At 36.4% G+C, this 22,190-nt stretch overlaps 1 protein-coding gene across 13 annotated transcripts in view; it reads left to right on the forward strand.

The window, feature by feature from the left end:
• Positions 1-22,190, forward strand: part of KDM4C (lysine demethylase 4C) — a 473,115-nt gene that overhangs the window by 327,525 nt on the left and 123,400 nt on the right. For 12 of the 13 annotated variants that reach the window (XM_040460839.1, XM_040460852.1, XM_040460848.1 and 9 more), the window contains 2 exons: positions 10,721-10,776; positions 13,433-13,541. In XM_040460839.1, coding sequence (XP_040316773.1) covers positions 10,721-10,776; positions 13,433-13,541 — 165 coding nt within the window. Of the gene's footprint in view, positions 1-10,720; positions 10,777-13,432; positions 13,542-22,190 lie in introns of those variants that run through there. The other variant, XR_005786297.1, reaches the window with a different exon arrangement.

Below are 22,190 nucleotides of genomic sequence, written 5' to 3' on the forward strand. Positions count from 1 at the left end.
GTTCCTGGAAAAGGCATGCTCATTAAACATGAGATAAAACAAGGCTGGCAATGAGCCCTGAATACTGAATTTTATTTATTTATTTTGTACTCTGGGTATTTCCAGAGGTTAGACTGGAAAGAAGTTTCAATATACTGAAAGACTGTAGAAGAAATCATAGTGTTCAGCTAAAATTTTCATTTAAGTAAAAAAAAAAAAATAGGATACACCTTCACAGTTACATTAATTTTAAATTGCACATGTTTAATAGGAAAGAGGTTAAATTTCCTTGTCTGTGGGTTTTCTTTTTTTAATTATTGTGATTATTTTTTTATTTTATTTAAATCCAGGTTAGTTAACATATAGTGTAATGGTTTCAGGAGTAGAATTTAGTGATTCATCACTTACATTCAACACCCAGTGCTCATCACAACAAATGCCCTCCTTAATGCCCATCACCCACCTAGTCCAACCCCCCAACCACATCCCCTCCAGTAACCCTCAGTTTGTTCTCTGTATTTAAGAGTCTCTAATGGTTTACCTCGCTCTCTGTTTTTATCTCATTTTTCCTTCCCTTCCCATGTGTTCATCTGTTTTGTTTCTTTAATTCCACATATGAATGAAATCATATGGTATTTGTCTTTCTTTGACTAACTTTACTTAGCATAATACATTCCAGTTCTATCCACATTGTTGCAAATGACAAGATTTCATTCTTTTAGATCACTGAGTAATATTCCATTGTATAATACTATATCACGTCTTTTTTTTTAAATGTTTATTTATTTTTGAGAGAGAGAGAGACAGCAAGAGAGAGGGAGAGAGCACATGAGGGGTGGGGGGAGGCAGAGAGAGAGAAAGGGAGACAGAACCCAAAGCTGGCTCTGCACTGTCAGCCAGAGTTGGACACCCAGACACCCCTATATCACATCTTCTTTATTCATTCATCAGTCGATGGACATTTGTGCTCTTTCCATAATTTGTCTGTTGTTGATTAGTCACGCTATAAACATTGTACCCCTTCAAATTAGCATTTTTGTATCCTTTGTATAAATAGGAGTACAATTGCTGGGTCATAGGGTACCTTGCTTGGGTCATAGGGTAGCTCAATTTTTCATTTTTTGAGGAACCTCATTGCTGTTTTCCACAGTGGCTGTACCAGTTTGCACCAGTGCAGAAGTCTTCCCCTTTCTCCTCATCCTTGTCAGCATATGTTGTTTCCTGAGTTGTTAATTTTAGCCATTCTGACAGGCGTGAGTTGGTATCTCATTGTGTCTTTTGCCCATTTCCTCATTGGATTATTTGTTTTTTGGGTGTTGAGTTGGCTAAATTCTTCATAGATTTTGGATTCTAACCCTTTATCTGATGTCATGTGCAAACATCTTCTCCCATTCTGTCAGTTGTCTTTTAGTTTTGCTGATTGTTTCCTTCTCTGTGCAGGAGCTTTTTATCTTGGTGAGGTCCCAATAGTTCATGTTTGCTTTTGTTTCTCTTGCCTCCAGAAACACGTGTAGAAAGAAGTAGCTATGGCTGAGATCAAAGAAGTTGTTTCCTGTTTTCTCCTCTAGGATTTCGATTCGTTGCTGTCTTATGTTTCAAGGTCTTTCATCCATTTTGAGTTTAGTATTGTGTATGGTGTAGAAAGTGGTTCAGGTTCATTCTTCTGCATGTCGCTGTCCAGTTTTCCCAATATCATTTGCTGAAGATACTGTCCTTTTTCCGTTGGATATTCTTTCCTGCTTTGTCAGATATTAGTTTGGCATATATTTGGGGGTCCATTTCTGGGGTCTCTGTTCTGTTCCACTGATCTATGTGTCTGTTCTTGTGCCAGTACCGTACTATCTTGATGATTATAGCTTTGTAATACAGCTTGAAGTCTAGAATTGTGATGCCTCCAGCTTTGGTATTCTTTATCAACATTGCTTTGGCTATTCAAGGTCTTTTGTGGTTCCATACAAATTTTAGGATTGTTTGTTCTAGCTTTGTGAAGAATGCTGGTGTTATTTTGATGGGGATTGCATTGAGTATATAGATTGATTTGGGTGGCTTTTCTTTTTTTGGTATGAGAGTACTAAACATTGTTAGGAAAGTTTCCCATTCCCAACACTCTCGAATTCTGAACTCTTTTTTAAACAAAACTACTCATACTGTTTTGTCGGTTGAGCTTTCAGATCTTTTCTATACATACATTAATGTAATGGCTTACTTCTCTTGGGCAACCCAAATGGTATCACAGTTTAATGTACCTTCGTGTTTTCATTTCATTGTGTCATTCTTAGTCACTCAATATTTATGGATTTACCAGACCTTTTTCATTGATACTTTAAATTTCAATCTTGATTCTATTCTTATTTTAAAAATCTAAGCATTACAAGTAAAATGTAAGCAATTGACAAGGCCAGTTCCTCCCAGAATTAATTGTTTTCTCAGTTATGAACAGAAATAGATGATTGTACATTCTTCCTGCTGCACAGATATAAATGTTTATCTAAGATAGATTCTAAGAAGTTGAATTGCTGATTCATACTTCATGTGCATTTAAAATTTTGATTGATAATGCCAAATTCCTCTCCAAATCCACCATAAAATCTTATATACCCCCCCAACCCATATGTTTTCTGATGTAAAAATCTGAAATTATATCTCATTATTTCATTTTTCACCCTTTATTCTTGAAGTTGGGTATCTTTCTGTGTTTATTGTCAGTGAAGAGTCTTTGAATCTTTTGTCTATTTTTCAAAAGTGTGGGTTTTTACAAAATACTTTCTGGATAGAAGTCTTTGTTTTATATTGGAAATATTTTTTGTCTTATCATCTTAGGTTAATTTATTTATTAGTATGTTATTTATCCTTCAGAATGTTAAAATGTTGATATAGTCAGAATTTACTAATCTTTCCAATATGCCTTTTATCTTTTAAATGTTATATTAAGGAGCCATATTTATTCTAAATACATCAATATATTTGCCTACAATTCATTTTAATACTTTTATATGTCTGTTTTGTTTTTCTTTTTTTTTTTTTTAATTTTTTTTTCAACGTTTATTTATTTTTGGGACAGAGAGAGACAGAGCATGAACGGTGGAGGGGCAGAGAGAGAGGGAGACACAGAATCGGAAACAGGCTCCAGGCTCTGAGCCATCAGCCCAGAGCCCGACGCGGGGCTCGAACTCCCGGACCGCGAGATCGTGACCTGGCTGAAGTCGGACGCTTAACCGACTGCGCCACCCAGGCGCCCCAGTCTGTTTTGTTTTTGAGTTTAGATTAGTAAATCAATTATAATTTATTTTTATGGTTCAGAGATGGATACTCTCTCTTTGGCTCTGTCTCTCTCTCTCTCTCTCTCTCTCTCTCTCTCACACACACACACACATACACACACACACACACACACACACACACACACACACATTTCAGTATTCAGTTGAATACATTGTTGAATAGTTTGTGGTATTGATTTTTGGTTATTTAGCTCTTTGTTTTTTCTAATTTTCTGTTACTAAGAGTGATCTACTTAACATTCTTCAAGTTTTTTAACAATATTTTTTGGTTATAGAATTTTTACATTGTTTTTAAAAATCTAATTTGTCATTTATTTATAGTCTCTTACTTACATTTCTAATACCCGCATTAAATTTTAAAACATGCTAAAGTACTTATTTTATATCTTGTGCCTATGATTATTATATATCTATCTATCTAATTCTACATTTTATTTATTCTGCTCATGGAATCATGTTTTCTTGCATGGCTTTTGAGTTTTGATTGTGAGCATATTAACCCTTAGAATTTAATATCTGGGAATTTTTTGTGACCTTTGTTATGGGTGGTGACTGAAAATCATAATTTTCACTTCAAAATTATTACAACCCACCTTCCAGTAATATCACCCTACTTTATGAGCAATGTAAGAACTTTACAGTAGTGTGATATCATTAAACCTCTTTCCCTTTATGATCTTATCTTACATTTACCATTACATACATTAAACTCTACAACATTGTTATTTTTGTTTGAAACAGTCAAGTCTTCTTATGAAACTTATAGTCTCTGTCTCTCTCTCTTTGTATCTTTGTGTTTTGAAAATACAAAACATTTATTTTATATTTACCCTTATATTTATTCTTTTTTGGTGTTCTTCGTTCTTTTGTGCCAATCCGTGGTTCAGGCTGGTGTCATTTTCCTTCATTCTTTCAAATTTTTTGTCTCTATTTTTTATTTTTTATTTTATCTTTATTTTCAAAGGATATTTCCTTGGAAATGAATTCCAGATTGCCAGCTTTTTTTTTTTTTTTTTTTTTTTTAGTATTTTATAGATATTGTTCCATTGCCACTTTTCTGGTCAGATATCAAATGTAATTCATAGAGTTTACTGAATATGTCTTTTTTCTTGTGCTTCTAAGAATATGTTCTTTATATTTGGTTATCACAATTTTGACTACTGTATATTTAGATGTGTTTTCTTTATATTTATCTCTTGGGATTTGCTGGGCATCTTGAATCTGTGGGTTCACCTTTTTTTTTTTTTTTTACCACTTTTGGAAAGTTTTCTAACGTTTTCTCTTCCAGTATTTCTTGTCATCTACTCTCTCTTTCCTCTCCTTCTCAGTCTCCACTTATACAGAAATGGAACAGGTTATTTTCCTTTAGATCTCTATTCCTCCTCCTAACTGTTATTATTCCTTCTATTTCCTATTCAAGTCTTTAAAGCCATTTAAGTTTTACTCTCACAATTCCAGTCTGTTTGGAAATCTATTGAATTCAACATTATTGATGTCATTTTTTTTATTTCTACCATTTACACTTTTTAAAATAGTTTCTATGACTTTGCTAAAATATTTCTCTCTTCACATATGTTGTCTTTTTCATTAGCTCCTTTAGCATTTTGAACATACCAGTATGAAACTCTCCATCTGATCATTCCAGTATCTTGTTCATTTTTTGTGTCTGATTTTATTGATTCTTTCCTTTCTTGATTGTAAATCATCTTCTTGTTTTTTTAGTGTACCATGTGCTTTTCTTGATTATGTGCTGGATATTTTGTCTGTAGCAACTGATATTAATATTATTTCCATAAAGGACATGGTCTTTTGTCTGTCAGTTTTCTACAGTAGTAGTAAGTCAGTCTGATTTGTAGGTTGAGCTGGGTTTGAGCTTTGTTTCAACTTTAGTTTGATTCAGTCTACTCTATTTTGAGATGTTTTGAGGATAGGATTGGGATTTTCTCTTCAGCATGTCTGTTCTCTGAGCACTGTGGAAACTCTAGCTTCTGTTGGCTTTTCATAACTGAGTTGACAGCTTTTAGAACTATAGAAGATCTTTCCTTGCTTTAGAGCCTAGCTGCCTGGATTTGAGGTTCCTGGAGAGTTTTCTTTTCTCTCCAGTTCTACTTCTTGCATTTTGCACCTCATGAGAATTATTAATGACAGATCTATATTTTGTTCCCTGCTAAACCACTGTACCCAGATAATTCACTGGGTATAAGTTGTCTTATGTATAAGTTGTCTAGAAGCACAATTAACTTTTCACATATGTAACCACTGTTCTTGTCTTTATTGTGTGTTTGTGGAATGCTTTACATTTATTAACTCATTTAGGGAAGTAGCATTTTTCCCACCCTTTTACAGATAAGATATCTGAGGCAAGGTCATACCACTAGTAAATGACAGAACTGTGATTTGAACCCTGACTGTCTGCACCTTATTAAACCTCAGGATATGGCCTGGCTCTCTAGTGTTACTGTTGTTCCTCTCAGTTAAGTTGGATTCATGTAGCCCAGACTACTTGAAATGTTGTTTTTTCCTAAAATGGTATCATTTTTCAAAGGAAGGAGTGGAGATAAATTTAATGATCTTATACCAGTGAGAAGCTTTATTTTCTAGATTAATGAAACAAGTGGGAATACAAATTGTTATTTGATACATGCTACTGTAGTTCAATTTTTTATGATAGGTGTTCTTTCGAGGGTATTAGTTAAAATATGAATTCTTAGTCATTTGTAGAAATGAGGAAATGGGGACTTGATTATACCCTTTATCATTTTCTTCTTCATAGTATGGTTAAGTACACATCTGTCTTCTCCCTTCCTAAACTGTGAGTTTCCCAGGGCAGGCATAGCTCCCTGTTTACTTGGGCACTCTACTTTGAAATCTCGTGCCTTGCCTTGTACTTACAGGCAGAGGATGCTGGAGAAAAAGGTCATGGGCATGTGCTCAGGAAGGCCTGAGTTTGAACCCCAGTTACTCCCTTTGCTGTTTGGAACACTATAGCTTGGGCCAAATCCAGCTCACTGCCAAGTTTTGTAAATAACACTGTTATTGGAATACAACTAGACCCATTTGTTTACATATTGCCCTCCAATGTCAGAGTTTAGTTACAACTCTGTAGTTGTGCAAAGCCTGAATTAGTGAATATCTGGCCATTTACAGAAGTTTGATGGCTCCTGGATTGTATGGTTTTAGGCAAGTTACTTAATCTCTTGAATCTTAGTTTCCTCATAAATGAAGTGGGATATAAATTACCTAATAAGTTCATGTTAAGGAAGGGAGGTAAAGTATATGATGCTTCTGACATGGTATATCTGGAGTGAATTAGGCCTTTAATTAGCCTTTATTCTTCTAATTGAAAATACTTATTATTGATAACCAGTTTAATAAATCAGGGTCCTGAAGGACTCTATCACTCTGCATTCATTCAATCCTTTTACTGAATTAAAAGATGAGCGATACTAGAACAATTGGTATATTTGGTAGGTGTGAGCCTTTTATGTAGCTCAGGTATTGTATGGATTCTTAAGAAAACTTGCACTACTTTTTAACTAAGGATGTTAATCCTTATTAATCCCTATTAAATTTTAGAATTATCAATTTAGTTTCCTGACAATAAAGTACTATTTAGAAAAGGAAAGAAATGTTAAAAAGTGTCCATTCTGATATTGCCCTTTATTGGGTTATAAACATAGGCATTTAGGGCAAGTTCATTCACGAATGAATGAATTGACAAATTGACATGTTTGTGCTGTGACAAATCAGCTAGTTTGCACCATGTGAGTGATGGTTCACAATGACATAACTGGATATGACTTTTTTCTTTTCCTACTTATTTTTTCAAAATTGAGTGAATTAAATAGAAACCATGATATCATATATATCATGTAAATAATATAAATAACTAACTGGCCAGGTATATTTTTCTCTTTTACTAAGAAAGATGATTTTTCAGGTAAATTGTGACAAAAAGAACTCCAAGTCAAATCATTGTTTCTTAAGTCCATGTTAAGTTACCAAAGCCCGCAGCTTTCCTTTCCTTAGTGCTCCAGTATGTGAAAATGATCTTTGCAGTTTTTTAAACATTTGGTAATTTTCAAGATTTTCACTCTTCCCTATTTTGCCATTTTCTCATTTATTTAACAAATTCATCTGGAAGATGTACTCTTTATTGGGCATTGTAATAGAGAAAGAGTAACCTGACAGATATTTCCACAGCACTCATTGAGCTTACAGTTTAGTGAGGAGAGCAAAATGAATTCAAAAAATAATTAAAAAGAGTAATGAGTGAGAAGTAACTGGGCCAGGAAACTAGGAGAGCCTTCTTTGAGGAATCAACATTGAGGTTGAGATATCAAGGATGTGTTCAGTGTAATTAATAAAGACATAGATAGAATAGTACAGAGCAAGGGTGGACAAGGTCTATGCCTGACGATCCTGGCCCTTTGGAATGATGTTAAGTCCTGAGAAGCATTCAAACCCATTCTGGTTAGTTCTTCATTGACCTGGAGTGGCTGTTGCAGTAAAGTAGGTCTGCTTGAAGGGCACTGGGGGTATCAACTAATGTGGCAGCAGTGATGGTGGAGAGAGGAGGATGTGTTTGGACATGGGATCGATAGAACTCAAGTGATTAGATCTAGGATGAGAGGAAAATTATGGCTTCCAGCATGAGCTAGAAAGGTACATGGTGCCACTGATGGGAAACAGTGGCGAGTTGAGGAGACATGAGTTCATTTTTGCATGTGTGTTTGAGATGCCTGTCGAGTGTTAGCCAGACATTCCAGGAAATTAATGTTTGAGTCACTCACCAGCCTTTTGAGAGTCAAGGTAGTGGATCAGATGCCCAGCAAGTAGATGTGGATAAGAAGTAAATGGGAATTGGGGCGCCTGGGTGGCACAGTCGGTTAAGCGTCCGACTTCAACCAGGTCACGATCTCACGGTCCGTGAGTTTGAGCCCCGCGTCGGGCTCTGGGCTGATGGCTCAGAGCCTGGAGCCTGTTTCCGATTCTGTGTCTCCCTCTCTCTCTGCCCCTCGCCCGTTCATGCTCTGTCTCTCTCTGTCCCAAAAATAAATAAACGTTGAAAAAAAAATTTTAAAAAAAGAAGTAAATGGGAACTCTTACAAAAATTACAGTGTTTAAGGAGTGTGGAAGAGATGGCTGTTAAAGGAAGCACAGGATCAGCTAGAGATGGAGAAGGACAGTGAGGGGTGTGTAGGGTCATAGAAACCACAGGTAGAAATTGTCAGGTATGCTTCACATACCTGTGTTGAATGCTGCTTAGAGGTCAGGTGAACCAGGGGCTTGGAATTATCCGTTAGATTTTGTGACACGGAGGTCACTGGTAACCCCAGAAAGAACTAGTTCTATATTGTGGCGAGTGGAAGCCTTCTCAGCTTCACTTAAAATCGAGAGTCTATCTGTTCTGTTTGAGAGGACGCTTTCCTCCCAGTGTGGTGGTGTGCTGCAGTGCGTGCCCCTTTCCGGGATCCTCTTCAGGTGCTTTAAAGCAGTTGCCATGCTGCTTTGCTGTATTTAACTCTGCTAATGTGTCCCTTTAGGCTTCTTCTCACTACTAGTTTCATTCATCAGAACTCTTACGCTCTTAGTGTCTGAGCTCCGCACCCTCCACAGCCCTCTTTTGCCACATTCCCACTTCAATCCTGGCATTTTTAAATATTCAGTGAAAATGTTTTACCTCGTGTTTTGTTTTCATTTTCGTTTTCTCTCTCTGTAGAAAGTGTGTTGAAATGCTGGAAAAATAGTTAAAATCAGTAATGTTTTATGAAATTGTTTTTGAATATTTTAGATATTGAATAATTTGAACTAGTAATATTTGGACTGAATTATTACTTTTAACGTGTGTTTCATCAAAACCATTATGTCAAAGGCCTCTAGAATCTGGCTTTGTTACGGAGAAAATCCATCAAGTTATCTCCTTGAGCTGGGTTTATACTGGATTCAGATGTATATACACATGGCAGCTTTTGCTGCTCTGAACCTTTAATAATAACCCAGGAAATTTCAAATAGATGTTTAGAGGCTTTCCAGACCCACAAACCCATTGAACATTTCTGGTTGTTTGCCTTTTTTGCTGCCTGTTAGGAGTTATACAGGTATATTGATTCTCCTGAGTTGTTTTGGTATTTCGCTAGTCAGAAAAATTAAAGCTATGGAGTTTGACATCCCGGTATTAATAGTAGATGAGTTAAAGGGATTTCCTGTAAAGTAGGCAAAGCTGTCAACATTAGTTAAAGAAGATCACCTTGGAGAACAGATAAAGAGATTTTATATATATAGTGTGGAGAGGGGAAAAACCCAAAATAACCCATAGTTATTTTTAAAAACTTATTAATGCAGTAAATTGAAAGGACATCTATTAATGCCTGAGGTTGAAAATTTTAAAAGTTACTTAGGTATTTAATTTAAAAATTATAGGTCAGCAAGAGGCTGACCCTGGCCCTGTTTTCTCATGGACTTTTTCACAGAGTTTTAGTGAGAAATGATAAAGTTTGTATTTGTGGTAAAGGGAGTCCTCTTCAAGTGAAACAGTCTATGCCAATCTAAGATATACAAAAGTGCCCAAAATAGAAACTTAGCTGGGTAGGAGACATTTCATGGCACTTTCTTCTGAAGGGGGTGGATAGCCTGTTTATCAGTACAATTTTTGCAATACCGTTTGCCCACAGAAAGACCCAAATGATATTTTTGTGAAGAGAGTACCTTTTATTTTTTTTTAAAAAATTTTTTTTTTTCAACGTTTATTTATTTTTGGGACAGAGAGAGACAGAGCATGAACGGGGGAGGGGCAGAGAGAGAGAGAGACACAGAATCGGAAACAGGCTCCAGGCTCTGAGCCATCAGCCCAGAGCCTGACGCAGGGCTCGAACTCACGGACCGCGAGATCGTGACCTGGCTGAAGACGGACGCTTAACCGACTGCGCCACCCAGGCGCCCCAAGAGAGTACCTTTTAAAAAGAGCTTTCTGCTAATCCTTATATCGAATGGAGCCTGCCAATACTCTATTTTGTAGCTATCCTGTATACACGAACGGATTCCCAGAGCACAAGAGAACTCAGTCATATGTACATTCTCTGTTCTATAATTCTAGTACATACTGTCTAGTCTGTCAAGTGCTGTGTGTCACAGCTTTCCCCCAAGGATGGCAATGAACATGATACCAGGGTAATGATGGTTCCCTCTAGGATATATCTGTTTCTGTCTGTCTGCCTGTCTGTCTATTGATCTCTAGAGAGAGAGAACATTTTTGTGTGTACCCTCACTTTTTACCCTCTCTTTTTCCCTTCCTTTCTTGAACTGCTTAGAGATAGCCATTATGAAGTTCTGATGGCTTTAATTTCAAAATAAAAAGGTGGAATTTATGGGAATATTTACATATATAGTAATGATGTCTGTTAAATGGGTGTGATAATTGTGTATTTTTTTTGTTTGTTTGTTTGTTTGTTTTGTCCTAGGAGTGCTGTCTCTGCAATTTGAGAGGGGGTGCTCTTAAGGAAACGAAGAACAATAAGTGAGTAATGTGTTAATTGTGTTCAATTTCATTGTTTCCTTCTGCTGTCTAGAATGTTGAACCTCAGTGTGGACTGTTTGCTTTACCTCTCATTATTGGACACATTGTTCCAGAACTTTTGCTGTCCAGATCTGAAGTTGAGATTCTGTGCATGTCTTCGAAGACCATTCATTACTGAAAGCACAGCACATTCCCCTCTGCTGGACAAAGGTGGTCTTGCTTCTCTCCATGTCTCTGACACTGATGAAGGATAACCCCTCTTTTACTGATGGTGTTTTTAAAATGAAGGCAGCCCATGTCATCTAGGTATCATTGGGATCCTAGTGTTTAATATGATGAATCCCATTAGTCTCGTAGAACAAATGTGCCTGAAAACAGTGAAATCTGTTGCCTTCAGATAAATAAAATCAATCATAGTCATAACATTTAAACAAAATTATTTGCTTTTAAAACCAAATTAACAAGAAAGTGTGTATACTAAAATAGAAACACAGGGAGAAAACATTAATTTTAAGATACAAAGGATTGGAGAACATGAAGAGAATCTTGAAAGAGTAATAAGTGAACATAAGAGAAAGGCAATCTGGTTTTTAATGTGGTTATTGAAACATATTTTTTGTATGAGTATTATTTTCATGACCCAATTTTAGTATTGAAAGTGGGGACAAAGCATATTAAAGGTTCCTTTGGTAATAGGAATATGTAGAAATGGTAGAGGCAGGGGCACCTGGGTGGCTCAGTCAGTTAAGCGTCCGACTTCAGCTCAGGTCATGATCTCACAGTTTGTGAATTTGAGACCCATGTTGGGCTCTGGGCTGACAGCTCAGAGTCTGGAACCTGCTTTGGATTCTGTGTCTCCATATCTCTCTCTGCCCCTCCCCGGCTCAGGCTCTCTCTCTCTCCCAAAAATAAACAAACATTTAAAACAGTTAAAAAAAAAAACCAAAAACAAAAAGAAAACGAAAAAGTAGAGGCAGAGGTTGTAAGCTGGCATTAAAGGGTCAAATCCAACCCCAAGGTATGTTTTAGTTGACTGACACACAATTTTATAAATTTTTTTTTAAATTTTTTTTTCAACGTTTATTTATTTTTGGGACAGAGAGAGACAGAGCATGAACGGGCGAGGGGCAGAGAAAGAGGGAGACACAGAATCGGAAACAGGCTCCAGACTCTGAGCCATCAGCCCAGAGCCTGACGCGGGGCTCGAACTCACGGACCGCGAGATCGTGACCTGGCTGAAGTCGGACGCTTAACCGACTGCGCCACCCAGGCGCCCCAAATTTGATCTAAATTTTAGAAGTTGATAGATTTTATATAAAAATCCAGATATTTATCTGTACTTGAAATATAATTGTGCATCTCTAAATGGCAATAACATGTTGGGATGAGAACCTGGCCTCAATAGGACAGATGCTCCCCAGGTTACCATCATTTACCAGTACATGTATATTTGCTTACCTCCTGCCTGGCCCTGTAGGCACTAGAGTTGAGACCCCTGGTGTAATGTAATGATTGAATTAGCATTAACTATGTGCATGTGCACTTGTTTCTGATTGCTTCTAAGGAAGAGTAAAGGCATTCATCATTCCTATGTTGATAAATTTCAGTCTATTAGACTTAATATTTGCTTGATTTTAGATCTTCCTCTTTCACAGTCTTAGTTAATGTGATTGGTAAGGTACTAAAAAGTGTTGCTAGGTCTAGGGTATTGAACAAATCATGCAGACTGTTAGATGATTTAGGTGGTTCCTATAAAGACAAAGGTGATAAGAACTTCTCTTCCTACTCATGGGCCAGGACAAAAGGGAATAATATGTACTATAGCATTATAATATTTATTTAGATTTGAAAGAATGCCCTGATGGGGTGGACACTTGTCCTTTCTCCCTTGGTCTTTAAAGGCAGAATGGAGTCTGAGTGACATACTACTCTTTGACTTATAAATGGGCTGATGGATGTGGTAATTCCTTCAAGGTGTCTTTAAACCTTAAGAGTCTTTATTTTTACTTGGGGCATAACATTTATGACAAACTAAATAGTGTTAATGGGGACATTTTTCTGGAGTAATTCAGAATTTGAGAGGAGATACTAGGATTTAAGTAGGAAGTGAGAGAACCAGCTAATTTCATTCCTCCTTATCTTGGGTTCCTTTGGTTATAGTTTGATTGAAATGAGAAACAATTTAATTAAAGACTTAGTACTAATTCTCTTAGAAAACTTTACTATTCTAATTTTCATGACACTTGTATTATGTAAAAGATTATATGCTCTATCCAATTCATACCTTTTATTAATTGAACTAATCTTTTGCCACATATTGATTTGCTTAAGTATATTAAACACCTGTTATATTTTAGTACTAAATGAAATAGCAGCCCTACATTTCAGTATTTTGCAGATCCAGTGTAGAAAAATACCATATATTGATAGGATCAAGTCTCGGTCTTCACCCCACTCTACAGGTTGCAATTGTGGGCAGGTGTGGTACTGAATCTATCCGGGTATCACCTGATAGGTTTAAAATTCAGAGTCTGGTTTGTGATTGGTTTAGGCTTTTGACTTTCCTTCTCTGTGAGAATTGCCACCACCCAGTTGAAGTGTGTGGTGTGCAAGCTTAGAGAACTTTTGTTTATGTTTCATGTCTCCTTCCCCATAGGTGGGCCCATGTCATGTGCGCCGTCGCGGTCCCAGAAGTTCGATTCACTAATGTCCCAGAAAGGACACAGATAGATGTAGGCAGAATACCTTTACAGAGGTTAAAATTGGTGAGTGACAAAGCTTCTTTTTAACTTCATAAATTAGTGTTAATTTCAATTTCTGAATATTTCTTTTAATGTATACATTCTCAAGATAATTTTTTTTAGTTTCATTTAATATTCTACCCTTTTCTCCTAAATTTACATATTTGTATATGCTCTTTCCATGTTATATTATAAATATGCATATAACCTTCCTCAATTCTGTTTAAAATGAGGCAAAAGAATACTACTTTTTTTGGATTAGTGTGAATTTTCAAACCATAGGCTGTCTGGTGAAGTTTGTTAGTAACATACCTGAGATATCTATCTTTATTTCAATTGTTTAGTTTTCCTCTCTGGCCTGTCTTTGGTTGGTCCTGACTTAGCAAAATGTACCTAACCTGATTTCATCATTTCTTCACCAAGAGATTTGCAGAGAAATAGAAAAAGTTTTTTTATTACTAAGGGATTTTTTTTTCACTTATGAATAGATACAAGTCATTTAATTTGCCAGACTCTCTGGCTGATTATCTTCTGACTGATTTAGGAACATTCATAGAAATCTTCCTACTGGTTCTCTTTGTTAAGAATGTTTTTCATTGCAAAGATTTAGCCTTTAATTCCTCAACATTGAAGTAATGTTGGAGTTCTGTTCAAGTGTGAGCCAAGAGAGCATTAGTGTAGGCCCTTAAATTTCATATTTAATGATGATTTTTTCTTATTTTATATTGCATGATTTAGAAAATACTGGAGTGTGTTTTACACATGGATTTAATTCCCTAGAATTTCTTCAGTACTTGTTATTTTTGACTTGAGGTCTTTCCACTATAGAATATTTTGGGTACGGTAGCTGTAACTTTTTACCCAACTATTAACTTGTTACTAAGTCTCTTGCCCTTCAGGGAGCTGGGCATATTGTCTCTGGACCTCTGTCATGAGCACTTCAATTTTAGTCTACAGTTTTTCATTCTCAGAGAAGAGAAAGTATATATTGTTATGTTCCATTGAAGCTGCATCAAGAATTTTGCATCACTAGAAAATATGTGGTGACCTGATGATTGTCATTGGCAGGTGTAAGTGGTAGGACCAGGATGTTCAGGATGTGGTAATGGAAATTTTGTGGATGAAATTGAAATAATGGGTCATTTAAATGGCCCTTTAAAGCTCACAGTGATATAAGAAGAGAGTAAAAAGTTCTTCAGCTCATGGACTTCCCATAGGAAAGTTTGAAATCATATATCTTGGTCAACAGTTGAAACACACACACACACACACACACACACACACCCCAATGAGAAACAGTTTGCCGGAATTAGGACTATGAGGCAGGATATTTAAATAATGTTGACTTTATCACATGTTGAAGAATTCAATGTTTATTAGGACAAATATTAACAAAAGTCTTGTATTTTAATTTTTTTCTAATTTACAAGTGTTACATATTTGTGAAAATTCCAACACGGCATTTAACAATCATCTTTGGTTCTCTATCCTGAAAGATGACTTCTGTTACCAGTTACCCCTCATTGTTAACCCTCAGAATGAGTGGTCACTACTCTTGATGTGTTCCCTTAAGGAACTATATCCTGGCGAATCTAGTCCATGAATGCTTCCTTAATGATTTATTGTTCCTCACGCCAGTCCCAAAGGGGTTTTAAGGGAACAGCAGGAAAGGACAACATGGGATCACTTCAGTGCTATTCAGGAAGTTCTATTTAGAAATTTGACATCTGAAATGGCAAAGCTTACTGTTTTCTTCTCAGTGGTATGCTTCACCTTGATTGTGTATATCACATATTCCTTATAGAATGTTTTACATCCTTAAACAATTGGTATCTTGAAAAGAGTATGTTTTGACTGAATTTAAGATCACCTAAAGTCTACTTCTGATGTCAAGGTAGAGCTGTTTATTGACATGTTTGGCTAAAAATGGCAGGCTTTTTTTCTATTTTCAATATGCATGGAGAGTTTCTTGGAGTGGTATTTATAAAAGTACTCACAGTGGTTAAGTGGGGAAATACAAGGAAGAACTTCATTTTGGGGAAAAGATCACTCAAAATGAAGTTATAGTTTGAAAGTGGGCAACAGCCAAAAGTCTGGATGACTTTTTTGTAAGAATCCTCAAGAAAGCAGCATCACTGTGGTGAATCTCCCATCACAGTGTCTGTGCACTAGTCTTTCTCACTTGGTGATCAGACTCAGCTAGGCTGGCTTGAAAAGCAAAATTCACAAATGATCACCTGTGTGTGGTGTGGGATGCACCTTTCCAGGGAATGAAATGCTGTGCCCTATAGGTATAGTCAAGGGTATGCTTTCCCAATATTAATTAGTATCCTTTTAAAGTTAAGTAATCTATTGGTACATGCCAACATTAGATGTCAGTATTAATTTATTTCACCAAACAATTATTACCTTACCTTGCCAGATACCTAGTGTATATTTTTTTATTTTTTTTTTAACGTTTATTTATTTTTGAGACAGAGAGAGACAGAGCATGAATGGGGAGGGTCAGAGAGAGGGAGACACAGAATCCGAAACAGGCTCCAGGCTCTGAGCCATCAGCACAGAGCCTGACACGGGGCTTGAACTCACGAACCGCGAGATCATGACCTGAGCCGAAGTCGGCCGCTTAACTGACGGAGCCACCCAGGCGCCCCCCTAGTGTATATTTTTAAATGAGGCATTGTTCCTGTATTTTGGCATCTTACAGTTCAGATGGGCTTTCTCAACTTTGGCCCTGTTGATGTTTTACACAGGATAATTTTTTGTTCTGGGTGACTGTCATGTGCTTCGTGGATTGCAGCAACCCTGACCAAACAGACCAAACCCTCCCAGATATATTCTGGGAGGCAGTATCATTCCCATTGAGAACCAACCCACTGGTCTATAGGGAAGATATACACATAAAGATAAAATTTTAATTTTTGTCATTTTCAGGCAGAGAATATCTTGGTTGAAAGAAGTTGGAGACTGAGAGAATAGAAATTCTTAATTGTTTTCTAAAACAATTCTAGAGAACTTTTTTTGGCAAATTGTTTGAATTTATTTGTCAATAATGGAATTTGGCATATATGTGTATGTTTACTACTGTATAATTATTACATAATCTAAGTGTTTTAACATTACTTGTTCTTATAAAAATTGAACACCCTTGAATACTAATCAGGTGATGTGTATGTGTGTGTGCATGTACACACACACGCAGTAATTTTGAGTATTTACGGAATAAAGAAAGGCAGGAAATTGTTACTATTTCTGGTTCTGGCTTAAAATTATCATGGCTGGAGACAATACCAAACGTCTTCTGCCTTTTTATGGCCTCTCCTTTAAAAGTTGTGGTGGGAAATTTATGCACAACTTTGTGTAAGCTGCTCCAAAGCAAGCATTGATTTCCTGATTAACATCACAGACACACAGATGATTAAGTCCAAGTAACTAGGAGTACTTCGGAGAGCCTGTGGAATTGGAACATCCATTCGGCACTTGCCCTGTTGTCTGAGAGTTCTGATGATGGAACTTCTGGTCAGTTGAGGATTGAAAACTGAAGTGACCTATTGTAGGAAGGACAAATTGCTCATCCATGAAGCAGCTGCAGCAAGTGGGGGGGTGAGGAGGGCTCTGAGCCTCTCCCCAGTGCCCACTAGGTGGTGCTGCTGTACAAGGTTTTCATCACATTGCCCTTAAATCACCTCCCTTAGCAAGTGCCTAATTGGAGTCCTGCCCACGTTTGTAGAGGTGTGTGTGTGTGTGTGTGTGTGTGTGTGTGTGTGTGTGTGTGAGAGAGAGAGAGAGAGAGAGATAGAGAGAGAGAGAGAGAGAGAGCGAGAGACAGACAGAGAAAGACACAGAGAGAGGGATGGCAGCAGGTTAGCGAAAGTGCTACTGGCTGTGCATTCAAAATGCTGAATTCCAGAGGGCAGGGTTTTAGTTCAGTTTTCATTTAGCCATAAGAAAAGAGCAGCTTTCCCTTGGGGCAAGTTAGTGTTTTTCTGTATAAGTAATAAGCAATGCGATTAACAGCTAGTAACTGCAAGAGGCTTAAGGAGCAGCTGCTGGCAAACAAAAGTTTAAAATGTCTTCTGAAGTATGAAAGCTGTATCTTTAAAAAATGATCATTACTATTAGTTTTTCTAGAACATGGAATAGTGGAATTTTTGCACAGGTATTTGAATGGTTTGGTAATACTGTTGTTAGCCTTTTATTTATTCATTGGTTCAACTTGCAGCTTTTGAAATAGCTCTCTGTACAATTTTTTGTATAGGAAGTACCCCTCCCACCCCCCGTAGAGGGTATAAGAAAGGATTTGTTTACTTTAGCAGATTTTCCCTCTTATTTACAATGACCATTTTCATAAAAGAGACAGCAAATGGAAAACAACTTTTCCAGTGCTCATCAGTGGATTATGTTGATCCTAAAATGGTGTGTGCTTATACGAAGAACCTTTATCTCATCCAGCCACCTTGTTTGGTAATGTCACAGGTGTGGCCTCTGCTCATCAGATAATTAAATGGACAATAATGATGATGCTAGAGTTATTTTCAAGACAATGTATTTTATTTTATGTGGTTGATAATTTTAAATACTTTAATAAAAGTATTTTTTAAACTAAACAAGATTTTTGTGCAAAAATTTATTTGGCATATAGTGGTCTTTATCTAGATAGTTTTTTCTTTCCTTTCTTTCTTTAATAACATTTAGTTTTTGTGTAAAGTAATTATTTCAAGGGTTATGAAAGTAATTGCTGCCTTATCTAAAAAAAAATGCCACAGGTTGCTCTCTAAAAGCACCAGGTTATCAAGCAGAGCCATCCTTTAATAGGAAAGAAATGGCTGAAAGTGACCTGAATAGGCTATAGCAAAGTTATGTCCAAAGAGAGAACCATTTATTCTCTGTCAGCCTAAGCACTCTTCTGATTATTAATGCACATTCTAGATTACTTCGTATTTTTCTAACCTCATTTTGAATGATTTCCTTTGCCTCTGCATGACTTTTCAACATGGGAAAAGTTATTCTTTCGGTAAGCCCTGTCACAAACCCCTTCTTGTGTTTTCCAATACCTTCTCCACTCTCCAGTGAACATCAGAGCATGGCACCTTGTAGGACAAATAATGAGGAAGATCCTGAGTACATTCCTACTTCCTACCTGAATGGCGTGCTCAGGGACAGCCAGTCTAGGGGTTTGTTTGAAGTCACAGATGACAGGTATGCCTGAAGACAAAAAGAAAACAATTGACCTCAGAATCTACTTAATCATTTCCTTTTCTTAATTCCTTCAGCTTTGTTTTATATATTAATATGATTGCTTGGCCATGGTCATAATTGAATCTCTCAGAGAGGAACAAAATTGCGCAAAGATGGAAATACAAGAAAAGGAAATAGAGATAAAACACATATGAAGTTGGAATTCCTTTTTTTTTAAATTTTTACAATCAAAAAAAATATATAGGTAAAAATTATCAGGAAGAAGAATTAAGGACAGAAATTTAGAGAGGTAAAACAATATATTCTTTATATAGTGGAATCACACAGAAGACAGCAGTATTGTCTGCTGAAATAATCTTCAGTATCATTATTGTCTTTTGGAAGCAGATCACCAAAAAATCTTTAAATCTGATTATAAAATTTAAGAGAAGAACATTTTAAGAACCTAACAAAAGGAGTAAAACAGCATGAAGTTCTGGTATTTGTTACATACTTACCATGAATGTCTGTTGCATACATCGATCACTTGAAGATTAAATGAATTAAAGATCTGTGGAATTGGTATAAATAAAACAGCAAGTAGGATTTGTAGATTCTAAGAAATCTTGGAAATTTGCAGAAGACCTTAAATGCAGCCATTAGTTAAATTTTTTTTTTTTCCTATAGGGAGAAAAGTTCTCAAATAGAAATGTAAGAATATTTATGGGACACATGCGTTGACTCAGTCAGTTAAGTGTCTGACTTCAGCTCGGGTCATGATCTCATGGTTTGTGGGTTCCAGCCCCCGCATCAGGCTCTGTGCTGACAGCTCAGAGCCTGGAGCCTACTTTAAATTCCGTGTCTCCCTCTCTCTCTGCCCCTCCCCTGCTCACGCTCTGTCTGTCTCTCTCAACAATAAATAAACATTAAAAAAATTTAATATTAAATGCATGTATCAAAGCAAATGATGTTTATGTTGATTGCCATCATTGCATAAGAACTTTCGCTGTTCTTTTACCACACATCTGTTCTTACAGCGGCATAGCACAGGGCCTTTGGCTTCTGTGCATGTGTGTGTGTGTGTGTGTGTGTGTGTGTGTGGACATTCCTAAGGTTTTTACATTTGAAATACTATTTTTGCAACCAAATAGAGGGAGAAATGAATTTTGGAATAGCTAAAGTTGCCCCCAGGCCTTCAGTGACCTCCGATGTGTATTTGACAAGTGAACTGAGCACAGGCACAAGTGTTCTCTGAGTGAAGAACATTATTTTGAAAAGGAATTTACACTGCGATGATGACTGAGCTACAAGCCTTTCAGTATCTGGCTGAGACCAACTATTCTGCTTAGAAGCCTCTATACACTTTAAAATTTGTACCTGAAGGCAAATAATAGTGAACTTGAAAGCCAGAGATTATAGTTTTGAAAGGTACATCAATTCTGAAAATAGAGTGGTTTCACTGTGGTGTTCCATCTGAAGAGTTGAATCAAGGGAAAAAAAAATACATCCAGGCTTCCTATTTCTTAGAATAAAGCACTTGTTCTCTTGCTAACTGACTTGTGTTATCAGATGTATTGCATACTAAAAATAGAATTACTGAGAGAGTTGAGGTCTGCCTCATGTGCTGGAAGATCACCCTAAGTCCTGTTTAGTTAATGTTACAGCAGTGTTAGAGATCAGCTTTGCTTCCTTTCTAGAGGAATCACGGTTGTATTTGACAGAGCCTCTGTTAATGCATTTTGGAAAATGTAAAGACATATTGATTATTTTTCATCACTTTGAAGGAAAAAAACAGCATTATAAAGGTAATCAACAAGTGTCATTGTGTTCCACATTAACTTATGTACTGTTTTATTCACATATTCAGTTGTTTTCAAAGACAAAGAGGAATTCTAAGCGAATAATAAACATTGACAGTGACCAGAGACTTTATTGTTTAAATGCAGTTGAGGAAAAATTTGCTTTTAATAAAGTGAACTCCTGAAGGAAGAATAAGTTATACTACTAATGACATAATTGTGGTGTGATGTGTAGGATCGTATGATTTAATAAATTCAGTATGAAATTTACAATATCATTAAGACCATTCTTCAGGATTTCAACAAACACTGTATCCTCAACTTTGTAAGATTTTAAAATAAGTTTAGTGTAAAAAAAGGTACATTAGTAGCTGTATAGTACTTAACTGTCACAATGATTTGCTACAGGGACTAGATCCTATTGCAAGCTGTCAAATTTGTATATTGCTGTAATACCAAACCATAAAATCTTTTGAGTAAAATGGAAAATGTCAGATAGGCATGACTACAACTAATATACTTTCTGAAGGCTGTAGACATCTATAGGAGAAGATGTGTAAATGCATGAAATGTTATCTTGTTACTATGGATTTTTCTTTATCTGCTGAAAGAAAACTCCGAGGAAAGGAAATTGATTGGAATCTTTAAATTTTTACTTTTGAACTCATTTTTCCTGGGGACTAATTTTTGCAACATTATTAGATAGATAAGTAGAACTTCAGATGATTCATGATTAAAAAATATTGTAAGAGAGTAATCTTATTTTTTAGCTTGCATTTCTGAATTGTTCAATTTTTTTGTGATCTTATCTGTGTGAATAGTGATTACTGATGGATCTTTTAATTGAGTTAGTGAGCTGGGGTCGGGGTTCCAGAGATGGGGTCCCCCCCTTCACTCCAGCATTGACTGGGCCAATGCCAACAAACACATGCCAAACCAAGGCAGCTGCTAGATGGCTCTAAACTATAGGGTTTTCCTTGGCTAACAGTGATTGACAGCAGAGAGGTTATAGTTTTGGAAAGGTATAGTCATTATTGTGAAACAGTGGATTCATTATTATTTGTTTTTCTAATATTTTAGCATAAATTAGGTTGTTTATTCTCTCAGAAGGGTGTTTTTAGAATCTACAAAAATAGGTTGTGAGATGTTTTTGTATAGAGGGTGAATTTTTCCATAACTTGTAATTAATTTAACATATCACTGTGGTATATTTTAGGCATGTTCTTTTATTTATTTATTTATTTTGGTATGGAACATATTTATTTATTTATTTTTTCAATATATGAAGTTTATTGTCAAATTGGTTTCCATACAACACCCAGTGCTCATCCCAAAAGGTTCCCTCCTCAATACCCATCACCCACCCTCCCCTTCCTCCCACCCCCCATCAACCCTCAGTTTGTTCTCAGTTTTTAAGAGTCTCTTATGCTTTGGCTCTCTCCCACTCTAACCTCTTTCTTTTTTTCCCTTCTCCTCCCCCATGGGTTTCTGTTAAGTTTCTCAGGATCCATATAAGAGTGAAACCATATGGTATCTGTCTTTCTCTGTATGGCTTATTTCACTTAGCATCACACTCTCCAATTCCATCCATGTTGCTACAAAGGGCCATATTTCATTCTTTCTCATTGCCACGTAGTACTCCATTGTGTATATAAGCCACAATTTCTTTATCCATTCATCAGTTGATGGACATTTA

Source organism: Herpailurus yagouaroundi, unplaced genomic scaffold, assembly GCF_014898765.1.
Source record: "Herpailurus yagouaroundi ecotype Mexico unplaced genomic scaffold, PumYag 252, whole genome shotgun sequence".
Taxonomy (NCBI): domain Eukaryota; kingdom Metazoa; phylum Chordata; class Mammalia; order Carnivora; family Felidae; genus Herpailurus; species Herpailurus yagouaroundi.